The 19,932-nt window shown below is 40.5% G+C and overlaps 1 protein-coding gene across 18 annotated transcripts in view; it reads right to left on the reverse strand.

Annotated features, from left to right (window-relative positions):
* Macf1 (microtubule actin crosslinking factor 1) overlaps positions 1 to 19,932 on the reverse strand; it is a 337,047-nt gene that overhangs the window by 20,510 nt on the left and 296,605 nt on the right. For all 18 annotated transcript variants that reach the window (XM_075946025.1, XM_075946018.1, XM_075946019.1 and 15 more), the window contains 22 exons: positions 19,378 to 19,485; positions 18,379 to 18,597; positions 16,960 to 17,163; positions 14,939 to 15,170; positions 14,147 to 14,373; positions 13,083 to 13,205; positions 12,890 to 12,991; positions 12,413 to 12,514; positions 12,147 to 12,320; positions 11,905 to 12,060; positions 11,572 to 11,769; positions 10,999 to 11,127; positions 10,287 to 10,460; positions 7,632 to 7,787; positions 7,322 to 7,528; positions 7,074 to 7,193; positions 5,990 to 6,159; positions 5,364 to 5,523; positions 3,719 to 3,913; positions 3,292 to 3,420; positions 1,544 to 1,687; positions 1,018 to 1,206 (listed from right to left, as the gene is read on the reverse strand). In XM_075946025.1, the coding sequence (XP_075802140.1) occupies positions 1,018 to 1,206; positions 1,544 to 1,687; positions 3,292 to 3,420; positions 3,719 to 3,913; positions 5,364 to 5,523; positions 5,990 to 6,159; positions 7,074 to 7,193; positions 7,322 to 7,528; positions 7,632 to 7,787; positions 10,287 to 10,460; positions 10,999 to 11,127; positions 11,572 to 11,769; positions 11,905 to 12,060; positions 12,147 to 12,320; positions 12,413 to 12,514; positions 12,890 to 12,991; positions 13,083 to 13,205; positions 14,147 to 14,373; positions 14,939 to 15,170; positions 16,960 to 17,163; positions 18,379 to 18,597; positions 19,378 to 19,485 (3,618 nt within the window). The remainder of the gene's footprint in view (positions 1 to 1,017; positions 1,207 to 1,543; positions 1,688 to 3,291; positions 3,421 to 3,718; positions 3,914 to 5,363; positions 5,524 to 5,989; positions 6,160 to 7,073; positions 7,194 to 7,321; positions 7,529 to 7,631; positions 7,788 to 10,286; positions 10,461 to 10,998; positions 11,128 to 11,571; positions 11,770 to 11,904; positions 12,061 to 12,146; positions 12,321 to 12,412; positions 12,515 to 12,889; positions 12,992 to 13,082; positions 13,206 to 14,146; positions 14,374 to 14,938; positions 15,171 to 16,959; positions 17,164 to 18,378; positions 18,598 to 19,377; positions 19,486 to 19,932) is intronic.

A 19,932-nucleotide genomic window follows, 5' to 3' on the forward strand; every position in this document is an offset into this window, starting at 1 on the left:
CGGTCTGGACAGACACAGAAGCCTTACAGTGCTGTAGACCAGGACTCTTCATTTCATTTAGTGGCGAGAGGGTACAATCAAAGGATTAGCAAGAAGTGGGGCTGGAGAGGTAGGCAGGGGATCCCAAAGGCCCATGTTCAGCTGTGGAATTAGGATTTTCTCAAGACCAATAGGGGGCAAGTGAAGGATTTTAACATGATCCGATCTATGCTTGAGAGGAATTATTCTTCCTTTAGTACAGAAGGCAGAGTGACAGGAGATTGGCTAGGACTACTTTTCCTATCTCTGTGATAAAATGCTGTCAGGCCAATAGGTTTCTGGCTCCAGCAAAGGTCAGGTTTCTAAGCTGGGCTCTAAGATTTCCACTTCTGGTGAACTTCCCAGTGCAATGCCTATAAAACTGTGAGTGGATACTCCATGGGGCAAACTTCATCTTCAAAATAAGGCTCTAAACTGTTTCTGCTAGTGGCCTCCAAGAACAGCTGGAGCCAGAAAAATAAACAAATAAATAAATAAAGGAGTCTTTTTTTTTTAATTTCTTTTTTTGTTTTTTTTTGAGACAGGGTTTCTCTATGTAGCTTTGGAGCCTGTACTGGTACTCTCTCTGTAGCCCAGGCTGGCCTTGAACTCACAGAGATCTGCCTGCCTCTGCCTCCTGAGTGCTGGGATTGAAGGTGTGTGCCACCACCACCCAGCTGAAAATAGAGTCTTCAATCCTACAAATACAAGGAACTAAACTGTCAAGAAAAACAAATGAACACGGCAGAGGATCCATGAGAGCTCCCCATGAGAACCGCAAGACTATCAGCTAGAGCAGTATCTCAAAGCACAACACCTCAATATTGAGGAAATCGTGATTTCTGCCTGATGACACCCTAAGATGCTAACCCACGCCATGACTTCTAACACATGAAAACTTATAAACAGAGCTGACGCAAATTGCTAAGTCTGTAGTGGTAGATACAGTAAGGATGGGAATATGGCCCACAACATATTAGACACAGAGAAGCAAGATACCTGATGCTCAGTGATAAGAGCTTTAACTCGGTCTATATTCTGAGGGATAGGCTCCTGATCCCGCTGGATTAGGGTGGTCTCAGCCCACTGGATCCAGGCTAAGAGTTCTTCCAGGAGCTCAGCATTAGCCACCAGTTCTGACAGAGCTGCTTCCAGGCGTTGCTGGTGTTGTTTTGCCCATGTCAGGACCTGTAGAGAGAGAAAGAAAACATGACCTCTTTCAGAAAAGCACATCTTTTTGATGGTTTCAAAGCTACCTGATCATACACCTTTTACTCAGAGGAAGGACCAATTTAAGGAACCAAGAGATTCCTCTATGACTTCAGCTGACAAAGTTCAAGCTGGGAGGTAGAAAAAGGAGTCATTTCTGCCAAAAGCAAACCTAATACATTCTATTTGACACAAACTTCTCAGGAAGGAAGGAAGCAAAACATAAGGTGTCCGCAGAAGCTAGTGACGAGCACCTCACTGTACCAGCCACTCAAAAGGGCCTTTATCTGATGGACTCACTGTGACTCCGACTCACCTCCTCAAAGCGAGCTCGGATGATGGTGATCCAGTGTTTGATGGTTGTGATGCAATCAGGATGGCAGACAGCCAGGATAACTTCTCCCATTGCCACTGCTGTATTCACATCCACCCGTTTTTCTTCTACTTTCTTCATGAACTCCTACATAAACATGAGCCAAAACCAAAAACTTGACAAATCTACCTATCAGTACCATGAGTTTATATTAAAAGAAGAAACATTTCATTGTTTCTTCCTATGTGTTAACACAGGCCTTAAAATTGCAAGGTAACTCCCTGTAAGCAGCCACAGTGTTGAGACACTGGGATGAAGCTAATGCTACAGGAGACCACAGAAATCTAAAGGCAACAAGAACAAGCAATAGTCGGCAAAGGAAAACGGAAGCAGTTGAGAGCAACCTGGCAGAGTGAAAATGTAGGCTGCATACATGGTTATGACGGGACTACTAAATTCATTGGAGCCCTCATGTGAGCAGTTTGCTGTGTTTGTGAAAAAGCCTGTTTGTATGCAGGTGTGACTAACATGGTGTATCCAGGTCAAAAGTGTGGGAATGATGCTCACTTAGAGATGACACAGAGACTAGGGACAATGGTGTACCTCTATTCCCTCTGCTCCAGTTCTCATTTCCATTTTATTAACACATGTGTATGAATATTTTGCCTGTATGTATATGCACCATGTGTGTGCCTGATACTGGAAGAGGCCAGAAGAGGGTATTGGATCTCCTGGAATGGAGTTAAAGACAGCTATGAGCTACCATGTGGATGTTAGAATCTTTGAGAAAGCAGTATTTTTAACTGCTGAGACATCTCTCCAGACCTTTGATTTCTGTATTTAAAGTATTTTTCTTTAGAAAAATGATGATAGCTGTAAAGCTCTAATATTTAAAAATTCCTACCACAATAGAATTTGACAACAAAACTAAAATTAAAATAGATAGATAACATTAAACATTTCCTCCTTCATTAGAGCTGACTGAGGCCCCACAGACCATGTTTTATTCTACAGCATGCTAAGTGGTTTTAGAAGATCAGATAAGGACCAAAAAGTTAGCAACATAAGCGAGGTCAGATAAAGGCATGTACAGGTGAGAAGTAAAATGGAGTGGGTATGATAACACACTTACAGTCCTAGCACCTGGGAGGTTGAGGTAGGGTGTTTGGGAGTTCAATGGTACATAAGACCCCATCTCAAAATCTAGCCAACCAACAAACAAAACTTAGAAAAGGAAATGTTCTGCATTTCCTTTTAGAACCCGTGTGGTTTTACTTGTTTAATTGGGTTTGATTACCAGCACCTCCGTGTTAGTCCACAACTATCTGTAACTCCAGGTCTTGGGAATCTGATCTGGTTCTCTTGCACACCAGCCATGCATAAGGTGCACAGACGTACACGTAGGTAAAACCATATACATAAAAATAAATACATCTTAAAAAATATAAAGCCAATATGAGTGAGCTGTACACAAATGAATGAATGCTGATGACAGGCATCACAAAGCTTCAGGTTTCTGCTGGGTACGTGTGTACCCACTCTGGTTTTTCTTTTCATGAGGTCTGACATTTACAAGTAAGTCCTGCTTTTTGTTAGTGGTGGGGCAATTCTCACCATGGTCAAGTAGCACAGTGCGTGTCAATGAGAGACTGTAGGGACTCTGTGTCGTCAGGAAGGGCCCCTCGGAAGCGAAGTGTTTGTTCTCACCATGGTCAGATAACACAGATCATCAAACCTTGAGGCTAGGTTACCTTGTGTGTGTCAATGAGCGACTGTAGGGACTCTGTGTCGTCAGGAAGGGCCCCTCGGAAGCGAAGTGTTTGCTCTGCTTCAGAAAGCCACTCCAACAGCATATGGACTGTGTCCCGAAACTCTTCTGCCTGAAACAACAAGCACAAGAAGATCTGGACTCCCTCTGTGCCTGAGGCACCAGACACCAAAAGCATGCTGGAAAAGTATCCAGATCGCACTCTACCAGGGACATTTGATGCCCCTGTCCAATGACAAGAAGGTCACTTTAATTTGTAGACCTTTGAAAAACAGTTCAATGACTGATCAAAGTCCCACAGAATGTTCAGATTATCAACTTTATTTTTGTTCCAAGACCGTGGGACTTCATTGTCCCGGTAAAGAAAAACTAAGACCCATATGCTCAGGTCTCCTACAAATTTATCTTACCTGTTTTAAGGCCTGCTCAAGTCGGCTTTGCTTGGAAACAGAGAGTTTGCACACAGTATCCCAGCGAGTACTCAGTTCCTGGAGCTGCCCCTTGACCCACGTTGTGTCGTCCCTACTGTTCTCAATCAGCTCTCTGCCTGAACGCTTTAGGACCTGAACAGTGCCCGTTCGCTTTCCCAGTTCTTTTTGGAAAACCTAGTTAAAGAAGAAATGAGAATTAGTTTCTTTTTAAATTTTTAAATACTTATTTTATTTTGTGTATGAGTGCAGTGTCTGTAGTTTGTACGCCATGTGCACGCTTAGTGCCCATAAAGGCTAGAAGAGGGTGTCAGATCTCGGAACTGGAAATATGGTAGTGAGCCACCATATGGGTGCTGAGAACTGAACGAAAAGTGCTCTTAACTGGGGAGCACTCTCCAGCCCTGTGTCTGACACGTGTTTTGTAATCTGCTTGGTAGGTTCTTATCATGTGTCTTCATTATGCACAGCAAGGCAGAACGGCATGTCAAAGAGTACAAACAGGTGACTCTCAAGAAGCCTGCACTACCAACCCCTTTATCCCTTAATGCCTGAGCTTAAATTTATATTCAACCTGTTTCTCAGCAAACTCCAACTTTGCTTTAAAAAAAAAAACAAAAAAACCAAGGGCTACACAACACAGTAAAACACAGTCTACAAACCAAACCAAACCACCACAACAAAAATAGGAAGCAGAGGCAGGTGGATCTCTGAGTTTTGGGGCCAGCCTGACCTACAAAGCCAGTTCCAACAAGAGCTGTCTTCAAACACCCCCCCCCCCCAACCAAAAACCAGAAGCTGTAGCTGTTAGTTCAGACGTTCTGATTCTCTTGACTCTAGAAATGATTCTTAATCTGAAAAGTTTCTAGAATGGAGGGGAACAGTAAGAACCTATCTGGAGTCCAGAGAATGTGGTACGTTATACTTAGTCCTGTTTTTGTTTGTGTCAGGTCTCTCCTTCCACCATGTGGGTTCCAGGGATTGAACTTGGGCTATCAGCCTTGGCAGCAAGCACCATCACCTGTCAAGCTATCTCATTAGCCCATAGAATGTGATATAATTTCAAAGCAAAGTAGAATGTTTTGTGTTAAAACAGGAGACCATTATACAGCTCAACACAACAGGCATAGAACAGAGAACTGGTGGTATACAAGGTGGTAGGCTTGTTACTATACAAAGTGCTTAGGAAAAATCTCCCATTTCCATTTTAGGTGTTAGTGGGAATGGATTTCTTAATAGTCTTCCTCTGAATTTTAATTTCATTTGTGACTCAACCAAGAGACAAACAGGGAGAAGCTCTTCACATGCTGCCAAATCTGAATCAAACCAATTTTGGTAAATTCTTTGTGACTGATGCAGAATCCCAGCAAGTTTTTTTCTTTTTTGCAAGGGGGTTTCTCTGTATCCCTGGCTATCCTGGAAACAGGCTAGCCTTGAACTACAGAGATTAAAGGCCATGTACCACCACACATGGTCAAAAGTTTGTTTAGACACAGAGGACAAAGGGCTGCTCCTCCACATCAGGCATTTATGCTTCTCCAGATGGTCAACACAAAGCAGAAGATGAAAAAAAAAAAAACAAACCAAAAAGACTTTGCTTCCCAAGAAGTCAATTTCTACTCCTCACCTTATGGGCATCCATGAGGTTCATGACAAGGTCAAGGTCCCCGTGTACAGGCTGGTCCTCAGCCAACTGTGGCTCCACCTTGTACAACCAGTCGACTAAGGCCTGCAAAGCATCCATGAACTGTCCTGAAAACAGTAAGGCTTCTTCCAACTTGTGCTGCCTAAGAAAGGCATACAAAATTCAGGGATTTAAAAAACAAGAAATGCTCACAATCCTGACTGCTGAAATGGAATACTGCTTAAACTCTGTAAGGTTCTATGTAAAGAAATGAGAGAAATGCCTAGACATTTTAAATCAAACCATGTCTAGATGTCTAGACTGATCTGTTTTATGAGTGGTTTGCCTGCAGGTGTATATGTGCACCTATGTGTGCCTGGTGCCTGCAAAGGTCAAAAGAGGGAGTTGGATCCCCGAGAACGGGAGCTACAGGTATCTATCACTGACATGAACATGAGCCACATATAGATGCCAGGAACCAAACCTGGGTCTCTGCAAGAGCAACAGGTGTTCTAAGTCACTAGCTACCCAGCCCCCCTCATTCCTATCTAGTGACAATCTCTTAAGATAATTTGGCATACCGTATCTGTATGGGTCTACCCTTACGGGGGGGACAGACACATGCTTACCGCTCTACAGACTTGCCACAGACGGTATCCCATTTGTCTCTGACTTCTCCTAGCAAGTTGTCGAGTTTCTGAGTGTCATCAGCAAGCAAAGTCTTGTCTTTGAGAGCTCTGCCAGTTCTGATTGTGGTATCGTACACAGGCTGTTTGCCACCGAGAGTTTTCTGAAATTCCTGTTTCCAGAAATAAAGAAAAATAAGCAAATAATACATACATACTTATTAAAAATTAGATAATAGCATGAGGTCCTGGGTTTGATTTCCAGTCCCCTAACAGTGTAGGGTATATTTTGATTTGTAATCAACTTCTTTTGTTTAGTTTTCAGGTTTATAAACTAAATATAGCATTAAAAACAACAACTCACTCTCTCTCTCTCTCTCTCTCTCTCTCTCTCTCTCTCTCTCTCTCTCACACACACACACACACACACACACACACACACACACACACACACACACAGAAAACCCCAAATAAAACAAAACTAAGCTAAACTAAAAACTAAACTAAACTAGCTTACTCTTAAAAGAAATTTGTAACTTTCATGTATACTATACATAACAGCACATGGTAATTTCTAAAACCCCATACTTTCGCTTAAATACTCATATAACCAGTTTGTTTAAATTATTACATAGAATATGACTTTATCTTATCTAGGTATCCCATGGACTCTTAGGATTGGTGCACAGCACCAAGAACACTTGTCCAGTTTATATAAAGCCTAAATTTAATCCATAGCATTGCAAACCATGCTATGTGGCTCAAGCTGGCCTGGAATTCTTCTGTGAAGCCCAAGCTACTCTTTAACTCTCATCCCTTTTGCCTCAGGTTGTAAAGCAATAGAATAGGATTATAGGAATTTGCCACCATCTTAACTTTCATCTTGACTTTTTTTTTTTTTGGAGACAAAATGCAGGACCTTGTCCATGCCAAGCAAGAACTCTTATCAAATGATTTACATTCCTAGCCCCTTGTTGATATTTCAGTGCGATCAACTATTTTAAATAGGCTCTGGTTTCTATTTTTAGCAAGCAACACGCTTTGATGAATACCAAGCTTAGGACCTCACAGCAATGAACCCCTTTACCTTATGTTTAGAAAGCTGGAGTTTTATTTTGTCTGGGTCATTGGAAATCTCCAGTTCTGAGTCCAGATGACTCTCTGCATCTTCTAGCCAGTCAATCAGTTTTTTCCAAGCTTCATAGAACTAAAATTAAGTAAGATGTACATTGTAACAGAAAAGAATATGCGAACTGTACAACTCATCCATGATCACCATTTCAGAAGTTCAGGACTCAAGGCTTTCACAACTCAGTGCCTTCTTTAATAACTTACTTGTTTTGCCCGCTTCCTGGCATCATCCAGTGATCTCCCCCTTTCAACAGATCTCTGAACAACCTTCTCCCACCGAGACTGGACACTAACTAACAGATTCTTGATCAAGACAACATCCTGTTTCTGACTAAGGAACTTTAACTGGTTCCCTGTTTGATCCAGCTCGATGATCTGGTCTCGATGAGCGTTTACTTCATTAGCAAAAACCTGTGGGAAAATATTGCTCATTTTAGTCATAGAAAAAGGCAAAGGAGCACTCCTTTGCATGAATCCTTTTAAAGGGAAAGTGACATCATCTTAAGGCAGTTACCTTATGCTCTTCTATCTGGGAAAGAACAGTGTTCAAAATCAGACTGGGAGGCGAGGCGATGTTTAAACTCTGCTCTGCCAGAGTAAGCCAGTTGATAAATTCTTGCAGGGAATTCTGGAATTCTGTTGCCAGGCTGAGGGCCTCTTCGAGCTTTGACTAAATTTTAAATAAAACACACAGAAGAAAAAGTATCACATTCAGAAATTATATAACAAAAGCATGAGATTTATACCAGATTAAATGATCCTAGATAGGAAAACCCATCTAATGAACCACTAAATACACCTCAAATACAAAAGATGGAAATTCTAAATGTTAAGTGTCTGAATCTAGACACACCTGAACAAGAACTGGATAAATGAACAAGGAAAAGGCATAATTAGTGTTTACATTTTCTTGGCCACTCTCTGCTTCCTGGAACATTTAAGGAAAGAACAAACTACTCAGTAAGTAGAAGTGAGCATGCTCTAGTGCTAGTGATAGCTACAGAACCTAAATCCTGATCCAGGTAAAAGCCCACATTTAATGCACATCTTATGGTGTGGAGAAAGTAAATGATGAGTGCTCGGCTTTAAAGATACTGCTGCTACAGTGTTCACTGTTTAAATACATGATTTTAGAAAGTATAACATGAAGTATCTGAGTCTGAAATGTGTGTTGATGCCACAGAACTCTAGGAACACACTGAAATATAACTTTTTAATCTACTCTCACTTAAATCAGAATGACAACGGGTCATTCAGGGCGAGAGCTAATTTCCATTAGGACATCCCAGCCCAGGGTCACGAGCTCCATTCTCATGGATTTCTAGTCACGAGCTCCATTCTCATGGATTTCTAGTCCTGGCTTCTTAGTGGATACCTGGGGTCATCTACTAGGCAGGCAAAATAAATGATGGTTTTTAAAAGATGATTATATCCAAAATATACTAAAAATGAATACATTCAAAAAGTACACTGAAAACATAAACTGTTACTAATTGCAGCTGATTAAAAATTACATATTTTTTCTTTATCCTTTCAGGTTACTTTATAATTAATGTTCTAAAAGCATACAACATGCAGTGGTAGAATGCTCGCCCAGCATGAATGATGTCCTAGGTTCAATCTCCACCACTGAAAAAAAAAGTATCAACCAATATGAACAACTCTGGTGGACACTATAATCACATCAAAGCTTTCAGACACATCTAGAAATTAATACCTAGGTCTATTCTTTAATAAGGCACTATACATCTTTAATAAATGATTTTTAAAAATTATCCCAAAATATAATATTCCTATATAACCAAAAATGACTATTCTTGACACCAAAAGTGGTTTTCTTGCTTTACAGCCCACGCTGCCCTTACATTTGAGATTCTCCTGCTTCAAAATCTTTGCTAGGGAACTTAATTGAGTTGGAACTCTGCCTCAGTTTCTCTCATTAATTTCGCTTTTGCTTTCTGCAGGGCAGAGAACAAGAACTAGAATGCAGGCTTACATTCAGGTTCTTCACATCACAAAATCATGCAAAGCCACACCAGAACAGTGTGACAAACTAGCGCCTCTCTAAAAACATTCCTTAGTGTGTGTGAGTATGGTCTATGTTCTTCTGCCCAGCAATTCCAAAATGATTGGGTATGTTTGTTTACTCTTCCTGTTACGGCTGCAGTGTCCAGAACACACTTCCTCACTATTTACTGAGTGGAGATGATCAATCCAGAATACACTTCCTCACTATTATTGAGTGGAGATGACCAATGGATTTATTTGTATTTATTTTTCCTCATGTAAGAGGTGTATGGGGGGGTGAAGGTGGCAAAAGGCCATCTGAGCGGGGACATGAGAGACAGGAAGATAGAGAGACTGGAAGACAAAGAGAATTAATGAGAGGTTATTTGTGTATTTTATATTTGACCTGACTAGCAAAGAAGAAAATGAGAGTTGGTAGTACAAGCAAACAAACAAACCAAAAACCCAAAACAAAACAAAAAAAACTACCCAGGCTTAGTTGAGGCAGAGACAGGCAGATCTCTGAGTTTGAGGTCAGCCTGGTATACAGAGCGAGTTCCAGAAAAGCCAGGGCTACACAGAGAGACCCTGTCTCGAAAACAAAAAACAATCAACCAACCAAACAAAAAATTCCAAAAACCAAACATACAAAAAAAACTTTTTCAAAAAAAAAAAAAAGCCTTGATCCCTTCTCCCCCTTTCTGCAGTTATAAAGAAGAAAATCCAGTTTCTGAGGATTAGCAGGAAGAGGTCATAATTGACCTTTCTCCTGGTTTCTAGTAAAAAATCCTTACAGAAAGTTGCCGGTCACACTTATACTGACTGCCCTGTCCCCAACTTCTCGATTCTATGTTAAACTTTGTTTTCAAGTAGAAACCCACACTGGCATTAGTGTCAGATATGAAGTCCAGTACTAATAGGAACAGGCAGCGGTGTCTTCCTGGCAGGTGGAGAAAAGGAGCAACTATAAACCGAAGACTGACAGGAGCTAATGCCATAAGTGACACAGACTACAGAAATCAAAGCTAGGTTAATATGAAGTACACTGTGAGGGAAAGTTCACTATCACAACAGACCCATCTTCAAAATCACCCCAAAAAACAGAGACAGTAATGCCTTATGGTCACCAAACACACTGCCAAACATGTTTCTGTGGTGGTACCTTTCTTTCTTCCATCTTACTGCTGACCACGCGCCACTTCTGTTCCAAGAGAACCACGCTCTGCTCAGTCTTTGAGCCAGACCCAGAATCACCACGGCTGAGGAGCATGAGCCTTCCCTTGTCCAGCAGCTGATTGTAAGTCTCTTCCTTGGCTCTCAGCTGAGAATGCAGTTCCTACAAGAGAACGCAGGAAGAGATATCAACACTATCTACTTCCTGGAAGACCCCATATACATAGATTTCAACAGCACAGCCAGGGTAAATCCCTAACGGCCTTGTCTCAATAGAAGTTTCTTTTAGGTGCAGTTCAAAGTATGAGCTATTATTAAATAAAATCTATAATTCTTCCTTAATATGAAAACAATCAACTCACCAAGAAAATAATTTTTTTAAGGATCAAAGATCTCAAAAGTAGTCTTTAATAATTTATTATTGCTTTTCATTAAGGATTTCCCTAAAAATTATGTTGCCTTTTGTTCTCAATAGGCTCTCTTAAAACACTGTCAACACTGCTCAGATTTCTCCTGAACCCTTACTGAACACAAACACCAGATGGATGGTTTACCAGCTCACCGATGCCGCTCTAGCTGACTCTTCCTTCACTACTGCTGCCTGTGTCAGGCACTACAGTCTGCAGATGAGCTGCACTAGCGTCTCTCAGAGAGGCTACTGAACAGAGATGCTTATGTGCAATCTGAAGAGCTGCTATTACCATGTGTGTGTCAAGCTGTTCTCTAGCAGTCTCAGGGAGTCCTCCTGTAGGCTTGGATGCAGAAAGCTGGCTCTCCATTCTATTGAGTTCCAAGAGGAAATCTTCAATTTCACTGTGGAAACCCTGGGCCTTTTGAGAAAAAGACATATCAACAGTATCAGTAAGCAAGTGTAAAAGCAATCTTTTGGAATGATCCTGAGCTTACTGGGAGGAATCTGAAGCTGCTCCCAGGCATAGTAGTTATATCATTTCTGGACTAGCACAATCTGCTTGCTTATGACAAAAATCTAACTATAACACAGTATTGATGCCTAATACAATCTGATGAGTGGACTAAGGAATTGGTGAAAAAGGAGAAGCCTGACTTGATGATATAGGAAAAACCTGAATTTCAAAATAAGTTGGTCAGAGTAAAGACTAACTGTAATTAGTAAATACATGGAACTACAAACAAATCCCAAGGGACCCACCAATCAAAAGCTGCTCTTTACATAAGGGGCTCTACCCCAGATGGCTTCCTTTCTCTCACTTAGGCTTCCTCCCAACACTCTGCCACCTGGACAACATGCATACCTGCTGCAGAGTTGACTGGAGCTGCTGCTCCCTCTCCTCTGTCTTTTGCAGCACAGATTCCCAGCACTGGTTCATGGTTTCCAGGCGGCTCCTTAGGCTGCTGGCATCATCTCCAGCACTAGATTCAAGAAGTTCATTGCCAGCTTTGTTGACTGTTTCCACGGTGGCTTGATGAGCCAAAACATCATTTTTCAGAACCTAAAAAATGTTGAATGACATAATTGATATATCAATTGATGTCAAATAAACCTGGCTCAAGGTTCACAAAACATTAAGCTTCTGGTGGTATCTGGTCTCAAATGGACAGAGTTAGGTAGAAATGAAAATACTCACATGGTGTTTTGCAAGTTCAACTTCAATGACTTTTGGATCTCCACTTATTGGTCTCTGAGCATCAAGCAGCTCTTCAGTGTGAGTTAACCAACTCATTAGTTCTTCTAGGGCATGCTGGAACTGACCAAGGGCCAAGAGAGCACCTTCTAGCTTATGCTGCTCGGGACAAGACAAGGAATATTTGTTAGGAAATCAGAGAAGGTACACAGCAGTTCACTAACCTATGGTACCATTAGCCTTACCTGTCGATGGGCAATTTTCTCATCCAGGTTCTCCCAGAGGTGTTTGAGTTCTGTCAATGGTTCTCGTATAATGTCTCTGTCTGTTTCATCAGTAGCTTTCTTTAACATCAATTCACCCTGGTGAATGAGTTTTTCCATCTCAATTTGTTGTTGGTAGACTTCTACTTTGAACTCCTATAAAGGATGTACTTAATGTTAACAATAAACCAAATTTTCAATACTAAAGAGAAGCAATTTTCTTTTCAAAGCCATTCCTACATACAAACCTTCATTTCATTTAACTGATCTTTGACAGTGTTGAGGTCAGTGCCCACTGGGGGCATGGTGCAGAGTTTGATCACAGTGTTGTCTAGCCAGTCAAACATAGCCTGAAAAACACAAACATGAGGTTAGAAGAGAAGGGCCATTTCCTTCCCAACTATGGACTTCACGATTAGATGGGTTTAGGACCTCTAGCAAGTGGCGACTTACACAATCTGGCCAGCTTCATTGAATAGCTGCATGGGTGCGGGTATGAGGCAATGACAATGAAAATGGCAGTAGTACAGTAGAAACTCGGATGTATATTATGTCAACATTTTTCTCAACAGACGTGAGAAACTTAGGCCAGAAATGTAGAAGCAACACTGTCTTAGGTTTCAAAATACTGCAATACTGAGGGTGAGCCACTCCGCACCAGATTTAGAAATGACAAGAGAAAGTAGAGCACGTATTTCCTTTGTGGGCATCTCCCAGCCTCTTACCTGGAGAGTGTCCTGATACTGCACAGCTGCTTGCATGGCATCCTCAAGTTTTTCTAGCCTTTCTTTCCAAGTTTTGTTTAAATTCTCCCAAGCATTATTCATCTACGGGAGAAATATTGAATCAAACCCTTCCAGCAATGCTTCTCTGGTCTAACCCACTGTGTTCATCTGACCCCTCACCCACTCTCCACACCTCATCAATGCTCTTCTTCACTTCAGGTTTCTCAGTTTCTCCACAGGCAAAAATCAAATCTGTTCCAAGGATTCTAATGAACTCCAATTCTTCATGCAGACCATCTGTCTCCTCCTTAATTGTCTAGATGAGAAGGGCAGAAAATGAGTCAAAACAGAAAGTAGAACATAACTTCTCAAATTCTACAAATGCAACATAGCCCGCTGCATCAAGAGCAAACACTAAGTAGAACCTGAAAAATCACAAAATGTCTTTTCTCTTAAGATATTGCTTATCCAGAAGAGTGCAGCCTCATACTCAAGTGGTCAATGTAAATTACATATCAAAAAAATAAGTAAATCAAATGTATTATATACAAAGTCACAAAATATGAGCACATAATGATGACAAAATGGCAGAGAAAGCATTAACTTGAAGGGTATAATGAGCTTTGATAATTAACCAGCCCTTCTTGGTTCCAAGAAAAAAATATATGATGAAACAACACAGCAGCAGTCACAAAGGCTGGTGCTGATAGACTAGGTCATGGCTGGGCTATATAATCTTAAATACAATCAGCTCTTTGTAAGCGTCTAAAACAGAGAAGGATAAAGGAGGAGGAGGAGAGTTTCCACATGAAAAGTGTCTCAAATAAGATGGTGAGACAGGCACTGCTTGTGCCAAATGGCTCGCAAGTGAAGTCCGCCTAGAGTGCCCAGAAATACTAGGAAAAAGATGTGTTTAAGTGACTTGCTATCCCTGGATGAGGAATTCAGAATCTTTTATTTTCTATTGTCTATCTCTTCCCTGAAAGTGGAAAAAAAAGTCTCACCGTAAAAACGAAACAAAGCAGCTACCACAACATACTACTTGGTCTGGGGGCTTAGCTCAGAGGCACTGCACTTGCTTAGCATGTATGAAACCCTAGGCTCAATCCTCAGCATTGCAAGAAAACAAAAATAAATAAATAAATAAATAAATAAATAAAATCACCACTACACACATGCACATACACCCCAATCAACTTGGATACAGTATTTTGCTAAAGGACACACACACAAGATGATGTTTTGTATTTTTGTTACCTCAGCAGCTTCAACCTGTTGCTTGATGATGGAGGGGTCAATGCCAGGGCTTTCCAAGTCATGGACAATATCCTGGGTGTCTTTGATAGTCGTCAGGAGAGCTGCCATGTCATACCAGAACTTTTCCGCTAACTCAAGGACATCAAGGAATTTAATCTCTCGCTCTTCAGACCGTGCTTTGATATCCTCCCAGAAGAATACCATTTGATCCAGCTTGTCCTGAATTTCTGAAGTAGTAAAGCAAAGATGTGAACAGAATCTCTCTAAATCTGAAATCTAAATTTCTCATTGAAATTCAATCTAATTCTGACATTATAGTTCATCGTAGCTTTATCACTATCATTTCTACATTAGTATTTTCTGCTTGTTGATCTCCCTTACAAAGAAAGGAACCACAGAAGCAATCTGGAAATACCATACAAAATATCTGATCAGATAAAAGTCCTTAACTTAAGGGTTGAAATGGAATGCTTCCTTCAAGTGTTCTTATTGAACTTTCTGTGAATTTCCCATGGAAAATGTTACAAAAGGTAGTTATGTTCTGCCCACTATTGATACTGTGATACTCACATTAGGGGTTAAAGAAGCATTTGTTTCCTGGCCTGGGAATCTAGCTCCCAATTGTAAACTTGTTTCAATAGGAAAATGTGTTCTGAATTCTAAATGAATTCTACACGACTTTTTAGAATGCTCATTACTTGAGCAGTGACTCTGGGTAGGATGTTGGAGGTAGCCACAGCCTGGAATTCAGTCTGTGCTCTTTCTTAAAGAATAACCATATCCACCAAGTACCTTTTGCAGCCAGATCCTTGTCTGCTCCCAGAGATCTCCCAATGAGTTCCTCTCCACGACGCTTCAGGGCCTCAAAGGAGGGCTGCAGTTTTTCTAGCTCCATGGTGGCACTTTTATTGTCACTGATGCACTCTCTAATCTTATCGACTTCAGCAGGAATCAGGGGCGGCATCCGTAGGCGAGAAGAAAGATTCTCCAGAGTTTCCAACATGGGTTCAATTTTATCATGAAACTAAACAAAATTGGGTTATTAGCCATCATAGCAATACTTTATCATGTTGGGGAACATGTTAGGGCATAAAGTCAAACTATAAACCTATTGTTTAGGATTGCCCATGTTCAGTCTGGCCCAATGGCTATGTTAAAGGGTTGGGTTTGTCTAAAAACCTGTTGTGGACTTAGTAAACTAGTGCTGGTATATTAGAGTGGCAAAAAGACAGTATTTATTTTTTGAGTCAAAAAATACTAAGTAATACACCAAAAAGTCACAAAATGGTTAGTATTGTCACAATACTTCTCAAACTCCAACTAATATGATGAGATAGGTACAAGACTATGAACTGCTGAGAGTCAGTACTCAGCACTTCAGATGACAGCTGCATGCAACAGACCAGAGCAACAAGTTAAGGTGCCCTCCACCGCTATGTAAATGGATGGGAACTTAACCTGCTGAGTGCCTGGAGTCTGAAATACTACAGTGCAACAAGAGAAAGGGAAGTGCTGGCATGATGAACGCTAACAAGGAAGGCCAAATCTAACCTTCCCACTTTTCTGGTACTTTGAATAAAATGACTAAAATCACAAAATTCTGAATTTATAATTTGATATATAAGTTGGGAAGAGAGAATACCACAGAAAGAGTTTTCGTCTAAAAACCTCATCTAAAATCAATTCTGGATTTATTAATTTGAGTAAGGTTCATCAATGTCAAGTGCCCTACAAGAGAAACAAATGTCTTAAATCATTTCCCACCACTCCCTTACTTCTATATTCCATGTCAAACAAAATGGTCACATTAAACTTCCAGAAAAGGCAAGATGAAGCTTTCTTATAGGCATTGTCCTCAGTTTTCAGCTCTATAAGAACACTGACTCCCATGGAGTGAGTGGGAACCTTACCTCTGTGATCTGTAATGGTGGGCGCGGTCAACACAACAATGAAATGTGACGATGTGGGGAAGACAGGAGCAGGCAGCAACAACACAAAGTAACACATTCCACAATGTGAGTGAGATGGGACAGGAGGTGGGGGGAAAAACGTGAGTAAGTACAAGTATTAACCAAAAATATTGACTCAACAAGGAATAAAATATCCAGACATGACAAGAGTACCACTAACAGTAATATATTAGTTGAGAAGTGTGTAGTTACATGCTTGAAAGTCTACTGCTGGTGGTTTTCCCTTCTCTGTACTTCCTATGGAAGCATATTTTTTCTGAATTTAAAAAGTTGGCTGCTTGTGGCTGGAGAGATGGCTCAGCGGTTAAGAGCATTGCCTGCTCTTCCAAAGGTCCTGAGTTCAGTTCCTGGCAACCACATGGTGGCTCACAACCATCTGTGGTGGGGTCTGGTGCCCTCTTCTGGCCTTCAGTCATACACGCAGGAACAATATTGTATACAGAATAAATAAATAAATATTTTAAAAAAAAGTTGGCTGCTTAAATTAATGTGCTGTCATTCTAAATCTCACCATTAATAGCCTCAATTAGAACTTGACTTTTGTTGAGGTAATCACTGGTTTTGGATCTGCAAAATTAAATTATCCTCAAATCATCCCCACTAAAGAGTCACTGTAGCATGAAGCTTTCAGAGAAGACATCAATTAACCATTACATAGATCAGCCAAGATGCATTCCACCTTTCACACACTGTCAGTGCACCAGTGCTCTTGAGGGTAGAAATGCAAGGAGACAGAGTTCCCTACTCTACAGATAATGGATTAGCAACATTGTGTCTGGGTACTCCTGCAGAGAGGCTAACAGACTTATGGGCAGTTGAGAACTCTAACACAAACATACATACCTGAGCAGACTGGGACACAGCCTCATCCAGAGCCAGGGCCCGTTGGCGCACCTCATCTTTTATTTGGGCATACATGTTTTCTGCTTTCTGGTATTTTTCTTCCACCATTTTTCCTTCTTCAGGGTTTAACTCCTTTAACTGTGGCCCTATCTTTAGTATCTTATCAATATGAGGCTTGTGTTCAGCAATGGATTCCCTCAGTTGCTGTGGAAAGAAACATGAATTAAAACATAGTAAGTAAAGACAACCAGCAATTAGCAACAAAAATACAATGAGGATTCCTAGGTCATAACAAACCAAAAATAACGAGCATGTTTATATCAGGTTATTTAGATACCTTTATCATAGGTAATAACAGCTTTGAGAGAAACAAACTGAACTGTTAACCAGCAAGTCCCAGCCTCTCACCATTTATAAAGGGTTTGGGCTCCAATATTATGTAATTCTCTTAATTTCCCAAATCAGATCAGATGTCCAATCACTATGGAAGTCTTCCTGGGCATATCCATCCCACTTCTAAGTATGTCTTGGTATCACATTATCATAATAGAATATATTACATAGCTCAGTATCTGTCTACACAGTAGACTGAGTCACCAAGCAGGGTAACTTAAGAACTGCAATCACTTGGTAACTCAACACTCTGACTTTATTGCTATGTCCAGTTTACACCTCCACTTAAAGAAACATGGGGATAGTACTAAGGAGAAATCACAAACCAGAAATGGACATTTAAGTAATAAAAATTTATGCAATAGTTGTAGCTGATACACCTATAAATTTCTTTCATATTAAATCTATGAGGCAAAAATATTTTAATTCCTTCACAGCTCCCATTCTCATCAAGTGAAAGAGCCAGCCACACTTTAATACCTGAATAACCTCAGAAATATTTTAAATTTGATTTTTAGCTGTTTTTTTTTTCATTTTTTTTTCTTGTACATTGGGGATCAAACTTGAGACCTCAGGCATGCATCGAGTGCTCTACCACTAAGTTAATCCCAGCCCTAGTTAGCTCTTTCTTTCTCCCTATAAACAAAAGTTTTTTAAAAAAAATTTCTTTCTTTAACTTTTTGAAGAATTTAACTTTTTAACTTTTTTGGCTGTAAGCCTGCCTGAACTAGAATTTTCTCTGTAACCTAGGCTGTTCTCTAGCTCATGACCACCAACATCTAGAGTGCTGGGACTGCAGACATGTACTACTATGTCTGGCTTGACAGCTTCCTGACACATCTATAATCTTCTTTAATCAATTAATATTGAATGATGAAGAAATTTTAACACACGTTTTTATTGTGAAAAGAAATTCTAATTAGGAATTAACTTTGCATCCTAAAATTCACCCCATAAGCCTTAATAAGTGTTTTCAGTGAGTTACAGGGTCCGTCTCCACTGAGGAAGAATTGGCATGCTCTTTACCCTCATCTCTTCCTGCTGCTGTTTGAGTTGCTCATGATCAACAGCTGGAGGGGGCAGCTGTGCTATTAATGCTAGAGTTTCTTCAGCCCAGGGGCTAAGCTCTTCGTATGTTTCCCAAAACTGGTTCACCAGGACCTGTGCCCGCTCTAGGCGGGCATAGCGCTCTGAGTTGAGCAGGCTAACGGCTTCATATTGCTGTATTAGGCACTCAGTTTTCTCCTACAAGTCAAACAGAAAAAGAAAAAGAAAAAAAAATATTATTAGAAGCTTCTTTTCCTTAAAAAAAAAAAATGCAGGATGCATAAAGGCCTCCCACAAAATTGCATGCACACAAACAAGTGTAAAGAAACATACACTAAATTAACTAAAATGGACTAATCAATAAGTGATTTTTAATTTCTTTATATTTAATTCAAATTTAACTACCACACATACACATTATGTCTAGGATTTGAAAAGTATGGATATGGTTGAAAAGGTAGTAAAACAGCACACAGAAAAATAATTAAAAATAATCTTCTAGGGCTGGGTATGGTGACGCAGGAGGCAGAGCCAGGTCATCTCTGAGAGTTCCAGGCCAGCCAAGGTTCCATCCCAAAAAGCAAACAAACAAAAATAACAACAACAAAAGCCTAGCAGAGAGACACAACCAAACTGTGGGGAAACTGACACGCCCAGTGCCTCCAACCGTGCACTTAGTCTTTAGAGTGTAGGAGGAGCAGCTCAGGCCAACTTTTGTCTAAGAAACAGTGGTCACCATGCACCTTGTGTTGGTTGCACTTTTAAGATAAGGACAGATATGACTTAGATGGCCTGGAACTTGAGAGGCTTTTGCTTCACTTTCTCAGGTACTATGGGCGTGTGCCCCATGCCTTGCCCTAACCATCAGTTATCAGAAAGTCTAGCAGGAGAAACAACACTTTTAAAACATTACTTCATTGTTTTATTTCCAGTTTAGCTTGATGAAGAAATGCAGCACGAATAATAACTGTAATTCACCTGCAGTACAGCTTTCTGCTCCTCTCCACATGTGCTAAATATTTCACCACGGTGACTGAGCAGTTCATCCACTGAATCTTTGTGTCGGATGATGTCAATGGAGAAAGCCTTTGAAAAGTAAACTGCAATTAAGCCAAGAAGCGAAAGGACCTGCCCTGTGCCCATGTTGGTGAAATGTCAGACACAACAAGTGAAATTCCTTGTTTTAAAAATACATGAAGAGTATTCTTAAAGGTTAGCGTTTACCTATTATCAATGCTTATCTTTAAAGAAAACGTTGTTTTCAGTGCTTATTTTTAGTTGTCCACAAAAACATTTCCTTCCTAAATCACTCAGGAGACTGCTAACTATTCTTTTTGGGATTCAAAGATCTACTTATCCTTTTCTATAAAAAGAACAAACATAATATATTTTCCTCATCCGAATGAAGTTTTTTTTCCTGATAATTTATTTAACTTTATTTTATGTGCACTGGTGTGAAGGTATCAGATTCCCTGGAACTGGAGGTGCAGACAGTTGTGAGCTGCCATGTGGTGCTGAGGATTGAACTCGGGT

The sequence above is a fragment of the Microtus pennsylvanicus genome, chromosome 13 (genome assembly GCF_037038515.1).
Source record: "Microtus pennsylvanicus isolate mMicPen1 chromosome 13, mMicPen1.hap1, whole genome shotgun sequence".
Taxonomy (NCBI): Eukaryota; Metazoa; Chordata; class Mammalia; order Rodentia; family Cricetidae; genus Microtus; species Microtus pennsylvanicus.